Genomic DNA, 10,280 nt, shown 5'->3' with positions numbered 1-10,280 from the left:
TTTTCTGCTGCAGAACGTTGTCTGTTTATGCCTCTGCTTGCGTCACTCCACTCTGATCAAATGTACGGAGAGCAGCATCAGTACTGTGTAGTTTTACCTCACTAGTATCCCGGTGTACCTTTTACGGTCTCGCTGTGTGGTGGATTTTTTCAGCGCAACTTTCTGTTGATCTTGACAGTCGATCTCCTCCGTGCTGTTTTTTACGCAGACATGCAGCTTGGCAGCGTTACATAAATCTTCATCCTGATTAGATCCTTGTATTCATCCTAATGCTACACTTATTTTTAGGGCCAGGAATTGATTAAAAAATATATTAATCACATATCTGGAAAAAATTAATCGTAATTAATCAACATCATTATTTTTTTTTGTTACAGTATTTGCCAGTCACTTCTCTGCAAATCTTCATAATCTGAAATCATACACATAATTGTACATTTAGAACATTTATTTTTAAACTCAGTTTTTGTCTTTATTTGAATTTTCTGTATTTTCAATTTGAAAAACTATCTGCTTGCTTATTTTGTATCATTTTAATCAGCACTACCTCTCCTATGTGACAATACCTTTATTTAGTCATTTTTCCATGTTGTATTCACACACTAGACTTTAAATCATGCAAAAACAGAAAATTCTGTCTGGAAAACTTTGACTAATTTTACTGTGAAAATCCCCCAAATTTTTAACAAACTAGTTTTAGTTGTAATTTTTATAAAAACAAGAATAAAATTTGTCAACTATCTAATCAGCATGTTTTTTAGTTAAAATACAAAAAAAAAATCCAGGTTAAAGTCACGCCAGGCAGCCCCAAAAATAAGAATTTCTCTCCTAAGAGCACTGCTGCTTACATTTTCCTAGAATTCTGTTTCCCTTTTCTCCAGCTTTTTCCTTTTTCCACCAGGTGGGGCCGTGTCTGTCTTCTCTGAACTGATTGCCTCTTGCGGTGTCAGGGGGCGGGTCTTTCGCGGAGTACCTCAGAGTTTCCTCAATTTTTAGACAATGCCGATGCTTGTTATTGTGAAAAATTCATGTAGGCCCCCATCCCAAAATAAAATAGTGGTCGGTTTTCTCTTTGGATTTCTCATAGCAGATAGCTCCGTTTCGCTCCGGCCCCCGTCCCTCATGGTGGGTGCACCGCTACTGCTGCATTACAGCTGTCAGACAGATGTTAATTCTCCATCTTATTTATATAAATAGAAGATTGTTTTTTTTTCAAAAACTACAAATACATCCTATATTATCTCTTCAATTTAATAAAATCTCAATCAGATGATGTAAAAAATTAGGCCCCATGTAAAATTAGGATCAGATCAGCAGCAAAAACTCAAAAATCTGAATTGAAACTGAAACCACAGAGCTGAAAGCAAAGAATGAAAAATGAAAAAAAGGAAAGTGGAAGGTACAAATACACATTATACACATTATTTTTTAATTTACTTTTTTTTTTTTTAAATTTTCAAGTTTAAAATTTACATTTTCCCCCCCAAGTTTTCAATATTATTTTTATAAATGTTAAATTTTATTTTTTCAAATTTTCAATAATTCCTTCCAGCTTTCAATATGTATTTTGCAGTTTCATCATCATCAGCTTTATTTAACTGCTTTCAAATTTTCAATCTGTTTCTTGTTCCCTGTAACCCTTGTGCTTTCCTAGACATGTTTACAGTAAAAGTGGGATCATCTGGACCCACTAGACAGTACACTATTTTTTTTTTTTCTTTACAAAGACTTTTTTTTAATCTTCACTGGTTCATTCATTCATTTTCCTGACCACTTTGTCCCTTTCAGGGTCGGGGGGGTGCCGGAGTCTAACCCGGCTGCTGACAAGTCTCCAGTCTGTCTCAGGGCCTCAATCACACACCCATTCACTCTCACATTCACACCTAGGGACAATTTAGAGTCACCAATTAACCTATGAAGCATGTTTTTGGACGGTGGGAGGAAGCCGGAGTCCCCGGTGAAAACCCACGCATGCACGGGGAGAACATGCAAACTCCACACAGAAAGGTCCCAGCCGGGAGTTGAACCGGGGCCTTCTCGCTGTGAGGCAAGAGCGCTAACCACCGCGCCACCGTGCAGCCCATCTTCACTAGTTCCTGTGGCAGAAATAAAATCCTGTCCACATTTGTCATGGGAGGGATCACACCTCAATGTAAGGGTGGGGTCATCTGGACCCCATAAGAGAGCAGGAGGGTTAAAGCTAATCCTGATTTGACTTCATACTTCAGGCACAAGGTAGAAAAGCACTTTATAGTAGCATGTGTACACCATTTACAAGAAAAAATGAAATTAGAATTTAAATAAAATTTTAAATAATAATGATAATAACATAAGTCAAATGTTTCTTTCTAAGCTTTCTTTTGAAAATATTTTAGATAGATGCTTGTCACATGAACAAACTGCTCTGCATGATGGATATCACACTGCAGGAGAAACAGCGACTGCTTTGGGCAGTTGAATGTCACTGAGTCATGTGATGCGGTCATTTCTCATTGGTTAGGGACCACACTGAGAACGTGCCACCAGGGCGTCCTCAGTAAAGAAGCGACTCACCCGGTCTATGCTGAGCAGTGGACTGGCTTTACTCAAGATCCGGATGATCTGCTTGATCTGGCTGTGGGTCACCCTCTTGCTGATGCAGCCAAACACCACCAGCGCTCTTGGCTGAAGGGACGGGTTGTACTGGAAAGCAAACCTGCAGTCCAAACACACACATTTGGAGACGTGCAGAAACACTGCAGACACACAAGATCAGGGAGGGGCTCCTACTTCTGAGCCAACTCTGTCCACTGGTCCAGCCACTTGCAGGATGGGATGTCCCTCATACAGGCCTGGAAGACAGCAGATGGACACAGGAGGTCAGGAAATGTCTACAGCTGCTCTTTGATACTGACTCTTAGAAGAGGAGACGGCTGCTCTCCTGCTCTCAAACCATCAACACGCGTCAGATTTAGGTGATTCAGCAACTCTGACATGAGCACATACACCAGTGACACCTGAACGTGTGTGGACTGGGAGGGGCTACGCACCTCCATGATCTCCAGCAGGGCCTCAGTGACCGTCTCCAGCGAGGACAGGGCGAACGTCTCCCTTTCGTAGGAGCCTGGCGAAAAGGAGCGGTCTCTGTAGCTGGAGCGGAAGGCGATGACTGCAGCTGACTTGACTTTGCTGATGCCGAACAGCAGGTAGAATTTGGGCAGCGAGAACTCGGTCAGACTGAGCCTCAGGACCTGCTTGGTCTCCTCTGTGGTCATTCACAACAACAGAAACCATCGTCAGACAAAGAGTTGTGTGTTTGATGCACGAACAGACTCGGACACCAGATCTTGGATATCAGGACAAGCTGAACATGATGTTCCAGAGCAGCGATAGGAAACTCCAGGCCTCAAGAGCCGCCGTGTCCTCATGATTTCCAGATATCCAAGCTCATGACCGATTACCTGTTTCAGGTGTGTCCAACCAATTAGACCATGCCAGAGCAGGGGATGTTGGAAAACATGCAGGAATGTGGCCCTCGAGGCCTGCAGTTGCCTATCCCTGATCTAGAGTGTCACTGAACGTGTCTGTGCATTTGAACAAGACCTGAACAGAATAACATCTTGGGTGAGGGTACCTCTGGTCTTTCAGCCTAAACAAATTCTCTAATTTCATTGATGAAAAAACAATAATGAACAGTTCTTCTTGTAAACAGACTTTTTTCTCCGTTCCAGGTCACAAGCAGACGTGTTTCAAGTTCTCTCCAGCTTCAACAGCTTTAGGCGATTATAATCTTGAGATATCACAGAATTGCTGCAAAAAAGTAGTAATTCTGCAATTTAGAGAGGTAACCATGGCTCAGAAGAAAAACCAAGACTCATCTGAAGTTGCCGACCTGAAAAGAGCATTTGAAGACCTCCAAGTTAAGTTAGCTCTACTGCTGGCACTTGAAGCTAAACTAGCTCTTCTAACTGAACTCGTGGAGGAGATCAGACGTTCTCCTGGAAAGAAGAGTGGACGACGTGGAACAACAAGCAAGAATGAATAACGTCAATCTCACTGGATTTCATCTCAAACCCAGACCTCAGGCAGCTAATGCTAGCACAGAAGCTAGCGGAGTAGCTGGGGAGAGTCAAGTCTGTACATTTCTCACATCTAAAGGAAATTCCTTAGATATAAATTCCATTGACACCTGCTACCCTCTTCAAGAAGGAAGGAATCTGATAAACAAGCAATCCTTATCAGGTTTGTGAATCAAAAGCACAAGACAGCTCTGATGAAGCAAAAAAAAACCTGAAAGGTTTATCTGAACCACCATTTATTTAAAGGAAATGCAGAACTGGCTAAGAACGAGAGAATGCTGATGAAGCACCATGAGATAACCAGCACATGGATTTCAAATTCCAGGATCTTTGTTAAACCACAAGGTCCAGCGGACACCAAGGCACTGATAATTAAAAGAATGAAAGACTTTGAGAAGTACTTGATCACGAATGTCTAAGTAATTAAATGGAGAAAAAAATGGAGCAAAAAAAGGAGTAGATATGATTTCATGAAAATCATGACGCCTACATTCCAGCACTAACTCTAAAAATCCACTTTCACCCAGATTGTCAGCAGACAAATAAGATCTGCAGCTCAACTCACTTCACTGTGGTATCAGCTGAAGGCTGATAAACAAATCTGCAGACTCTGTAGACACTGTTCAAACCAGAAAGACGGCTGTGAATCTGCAGTAGCAGAAAGATATTTGACCCTGGGAATTTCACTCCACTCCGATTCCTAAAGGGTGATTTATGTTAAAAAAGAGTCAATAAAAAAAGACTTTCTAAAGAAAATAATTGGTACACACTTGATACATGATTCACGTTAATGACTGAACAATTGAAAATACTTCAATAACTTTTCTAATGAAAATGATCTGTACAATTGTTTGTTAATTTGTGTGATTTATTTAATGATTTTTCTATTTAAAAAAAAATCTGCATACATTCCTATTATACTTGCTTTACAATAATAACTCTTCCACATAATATATATTATATACATTTGCTTCCTCCCACTCCCTTTCAGGCTATCTCTTAATGTTTAGTTATCCTGTGTTTGACATTCTTTATGGATGTAAACCTCTGATAGTTGATTGTATTGCACATTCATTTTTTTTTCTTCTTGATTGCTTGAAATAAACCCTTTCTAATCTCAGCTAAACTTGAAAGCTGTAAAAGTCTGCGTGGCCGTGTCCTCACCGCTGAAGTTGAGCTGTGAGCATGTGCAGAGGGAGTGGATGATGTTGATGACCAAGCCATGAGTGGACGCCCTCAAGGAGAGTGGCCCCGTGGCTACCAGCAGGGTCACCACGTGGAACAGGTACGGCAGGTGTGCTGCAACATCTAGGGAGTTGTTGAAGGACAGCATGAGCATGTAGCGTGCCAGGATGGCTATGTCGTCCCACATGAGGTGCTGCTCCAGGGTCGGCGTTGGCGACAGGCACGTCTTGTCGATGATCTTACACATCCGCCCGATAACCTGCATCGGACGAGAGAGCAGGACTCCACTTTAAAAGCAAGAACACAAGCTGACTGCTGTAATGCGTATATGGCGACTTTGTTAAAATCAGAAGTTTATTTACGGCTTTTGTTCCTGGCATGAACATGATTCAGGTGGCATTTTTGGACTGCGTGGGCTTCCGTTCGTCATGACAGGTATCTGTTTTTTAATTAACAAGTACACTAGGATTTAAGGTATGTCTACACACGCAAACACGCAGATTGAAGTTTTATAAATTCGCCTGTTAGGTGTCAGAACAGTTTAGGTGATTCACAACGTGTAGTGACAATTATAGTGGTTGAAGTGAGATGCGTGGGAGCAGTGCTGCAGCGCTGGTTTGAGACGGTCCATCTCTCCTTGGACTGACAGTAAATAGGTGCAGAAGTACCCGTTGCTTGCCTTGCGGGTACTTGTAGGTGCAGCGGTAGGGCGGTCGACTCCTGATCAAAACATTGCTGGTTTGATACCCGCCTTGTCCGCCCATGTGTTGGTGTGTCCTTGGGCGAGACACTGAACCCCAAGTTGCCTCTGGTTTGAGGTTGGCGCCAGTGTTCAGCAGCGGAGCCACCACCAGTGTGAATGTGTGTGTGAATGAGTGAATGTGATTGTGACTGTAAAGCGCTTTGGGCCTTCAAGGAAGGTAGAAAAGCATTTACCATTTTTGTGATTAGGGTCAGTCTTTTAGTTAGTTTTGGATAGGCAGTTTAGAAGGGGAAATATGTGTGTTTTTTGGAATATGGATTTTAAAAGAACATGCTGAACTTGGAAAGATGAATGAAACCTGGTAATGTTGAAACAGATCTAATGATGAAATTAAATGGAATTAAAGGAGCATCAAGAGGATGTACTCAGTAAAAATAAACATAAAGGCAAAAAAAACCTTTCTGTTACAGTATTGGAAAATGACATTTAAAAAACTGCAGTGTGAGCAACAGGCAAAGACTAAAAAGATTCAAAGTTGTGCGTGTCATCAATAGTAAAACCCCCGTTAGATCGCAGCAGAACATGTTTGTTTTTTTATGAATCAGACATGTAGCTGCAATTTAGACCACAATGCATCATGGTTGAACAATTTTTGCAACAAAAAAAGAACAACAAAAACTTGTTTAAATATAATTTTTAAGGTGAAATCGGTTATGGTAAACTGTGTATACTCATACAGCGTTTCTCTACCTTCCTTGAAGGCCCAAAGCACTTTACACTCACAGACACATTCACACATTCATGTCTGGCGACTCCGCTGCTGAACACTGGTGCCTAAGTAAAGTAAAGTAGTGAGCATGGTGCCTGAATTGCTTTTAAAATCAGGGCACTATATATTCCTGGACTCTATGTTTTTTTTAGTAGCTAGGGATTAAGGAGGGAAATCAGACATAGTCATATAGTGGTCAAACCTATTAGGAACATTCAATGGCCTCCTCCATAACTCCTGAATTTATTTAGTTATGAAAATAAATTTCACTTATGTTTTTGCTTTTATGTTGATGCTAAATTAAGTTAAGTTTGGAGAAGAAGTGCTTTGATGCACCTTTCCATCAAAGGTGTTAAAAATCTGTAGAAGAATGTTGAAAAAAGAAAACTGAGCATCTCAGATAAGATGATGGAAGTGGTTTTGGAGCAGCAGCAGACAATCATAACCTGGAGAGGAAAGAACATCATTTGCTATCTGGTTTGATCAGTTTGAAGAAGTTTGACTGTCAGGCCTCGTTGCTTCCCTTCAGAAACCCACACATTAGCAGACCAGCAGTCCCAGCCGCCTGCAGAAGGCTGGTGTAAGGCTGGTTCAGTCCATCACTGCTACACCTGGACTGGAGTGCAGATCTCTGGTCACTGAGGAGCACCTCTGAGGCTGTAATGCTACCCGTCATCAGTCTCCACAAAGCCCTGCATTCATTCTGAGCTCCCATAATCGGAGCCAGGCCCTGGCTATTCTATTGTGTCAGCCTGTCTGTATTGTGTTTGTTTCTCTGAGCAGCGGCTGGACTGGGACCAGCTCCTCAGAGGATGGATAGTGAGTGAGTGGATGACTCCGTCTCTTTAGTTTCTCTATGTCAGGCGGGATTCACAGCTCTGGAGTATTTTCCTGCACTAATATGTAAGTAAAACCTGATCATTTGTGCAGATTTATTCACCTTAGTGTTTGTCCTAGAAACAAGTAAAACCAGAAAAATCGCCATGTTTTCCTTTAGTATCTTATTGGGTTTGTCTTCTGAGAGTATAGAAATTGGTGCTGTCACTGCCAGCTGATCCCAGAGACAGAGTGCTCTAACCAGTTAGAAGTGTCTTGAGGGAGATAGTCTTCAACTAAGCATCCAGACAACTTTATTAAAGCTTCTAGTCTAAGGAGCTAAATTGGGGCCAATATTATTGGAAACCCAAATAAAACAAATTGAAAAAAAAATGTTGGTGTTTGGCCAAAAAAAAAAAAAAAAAAAAAGATAAAATGTCCAAAACTTTTTACTATTCTAAAATAAACGTAATTATTTTCAGCTTCAAATGTTCTGCTTTTTAGGTTTCAAAACTCCAAATTTAAATTTCAAAACTTTTTTTTGTTTTAAAGGGTTAGGGTTAGGGTTTTGATCGTCTGTATGAAGGTCAGATTCAACACTTTTACTGCAGCCTTGGTACCACGGAAGAATCCTGCATGACGGTTACTGGAGACGCTAAACAGGCAAACAAGCTAATAAACACGTTGGTAGAATCAATGTGGATCACGTTCAAAGTTGTTTTATTGAGCATGAATTCATCCGACCACATTTGAATGAGTTTCCGTGTCTCATTGTTGTGGTTTTATGACATTGTTTTGAAGAGAATTCTGTTGAAAATACAACAGAACTTTAAGATGATGTCACAGCAGCAGCTCGCGCACGTGCCACGTAGCGAGGCACAGAAAAGAGAGTTACACATTTTTTAGTGTCAAAATAAATGTTCTAACAAGTAAACAGTTGGATCAATTATTTCCTTTTGGATAACATGACAATGTAATGCTCTACATTTGTCTGCGGCTCACCGATCACCTCATTTCTACCGTGTTTACATCACGTGACTGTCGGGTACGGTGGCCGTTTTGGTTCAGTTGTTCCGCTCTCGGTTCCTTTTAGTAGTCAGAATGAGGAATCTCAGAGCGAACTGAAGTTCAGTCCGATTGGAAACTAACTGAGACCAGCTAGAAAAATGGGTCAGACAGGGGTTCCTGGTACAGGTGTAGTGCCAAGATAGTAATTCCCTGCCAGGATGCACATTCTGGCAGGGAATAACTCCCTCTGCACCACAGTTCAGAGAAGAAAATTGATGTCATTTTAGTCTGGGGGCGGAGCTTTCAGCACAAACTCTTCCTGGATGGAGCTGTTGGCAACGATCTTACGTCAGCACGTTTCCACCTGCTTGTTTTCATGGGTATGGGAGGGGCTGCTGCAGACAGTGCAGGTTTTTAGAGGATTATTCTTAAATGCATGAACGGATCAAAGTACCGTTTTGGGGTTCTTTATAGTGAGGAATGAACAGTAGAATGCATTTAAAACCTCAAAAAGTAGATTTTTCATGGTAGGGCCCCTTTAAATCTTTTTTGAGCTTTCAACTCTTTTCTTTTTGTTTTCAAATCAGAAAATTTCCGTTTCAAAACTATTGACCCCGTTGTGGTGCGTTGGGGTCTTCTTCTTTTTCTTTCGGCTTTTCCCTTTAGGGGTTGGCACAGCGAATCAGTTTCCTCCATCTAAGCCTGTCTTCAGCATCCTCCACTCTAACACCAGCCACCTTCACGTCTTCATTCACTGCATCCATAAACCTCCTCTTTGGTCTTCCTCTAGACCTCTTTCCTGCAGCTCTAGACTCAGCATCCTTCTACCAATATATTCACTGTCTCTCCTCTGAACATGTCCAAACCATCTCAGTCTGGCCTCTCTGACTTTATCTCCAAAACCTCTAACATGTGCTGTCCCTCTGATGTATTCATTCCTGATCCTATCCATCCTGGTCACTCCCAAAGAGAACCTCAGCATCTTCATCTCTGCTACCTCCAGCTCTGCTTCCTGTCTTTTCTTCAGTCCCACTGTTTCTAGTCCAAACAACATGGCTGGTCTCACCACAGTCTTGTACACCTTTCCTTTCATTTGTGCTGAAACTCTTCTGTCACACATCACACCTGACACTTTTCTCCACCCATTCCAACCTGCTTGCACTCTCCTCTTCACTTCTTCACTTTCCAAAACGGTTTTCAAACCTGTTCAAAGTCCCATCTTATTGTGTTAAATACCGACGTAGAAACATCCTTATGCTTGGACAAAATGGCTAAAACACTGTATGAGCTCCAGTCATCTCTCATAACATAATCGCTAGTATGCTTGTACTTTAACTTTTTCTCATGCAGGAAATGTGAGTTGGAGCCTCACGGTAAACACAGTGGTTTCTTCATGTTTGCTATCTCTTTCTTTTGCTGACTTTTAGCAACATTGTTATGCTGATTGCACTTAATGTTTTTTTTTGCTCTTCCTCTTCTTTTTCTGTTTTCTTTCTATAATATATAATACAAAATATACATATATACTAGGGCTGTCAGATTTGTCGCGTTAAAAACGCATTAATCTGACATGTGCTTGACACCGACAATTTTTTGACGCATTAATCGCGGATTTTTCTCATACATGCCTTTCCACACCGCGCGCAGGTGTCTCCCCTTTAACTCACCGGCTGCTCTCACTAGATCACGGGCGGGTCTACAACCACCGAGCTGCGAGCTAAAACCGGCCGGCGCTAGGACC

At 41.5% G+C, this 10,280-nt stretch overlaps 2 protein-coding genes across 2 annotated transcripts in view; one reads left to right on the top strand and one right to left on the bottom strand.

Moving 5' to 3' along the window:
- LOC112159938 (neurofibromin) overlaps window positions 1-10,280 on the bottom strand; it is a gene marked incomplete at its 3' end in the record, with an annotated part of 20,566 nt that overhangs the window by 6,048 nt on the left and 4,238 nt on the right. The window contains 4 exon segments of the mRNA XM_024294200.2: window positions 2,554-2,695; window positions 2,770-2,831; window positions 3,030-3,244; window positions 5,223-5,502. Coding sequence (XP_024149968.1) covers window positions 2,554-2,695; window positions 2,770-2,831; window positions 3,030-3,244; window positions 5,223-5,502 — 699 coding nt within the window.
- LOC112160107 overlaps window positions 7,419-10,280 on the top strand; it is a 9,198-nt gene continuing 6,336 nt past the window's right edge. The window contains exon 1 of the mRNA XM_024294478.2: window positions 7,419-7,618. The gene's annotated coding sequence lies outside the window, so the exon portion shown is untranslated. The remainder of the gene's footprint in view (window positions 7,619-10,280) is intronic.

Source organism: Oryzias melastigma, linkage group LG2 (assembly GCF_002922805.2).
Source record: "Oryzias melastigma strain HK-1 linkage group LG2, ASM292280v2, whole genome shotgun sequence".
NCBI classification, from domain to species: domain Eukaryota; kingdom Metazoa; phylum Chordata; class Actinopteri; order Beloniformes; family Adrianichthyidae; genus Oryzias; species Oryzias melastigma.
The sequence above is the reverse complement of the archived record's forward strand: the minus strand, read 5'-3'. Positions and strand labels throughout refer to the sequence as shown.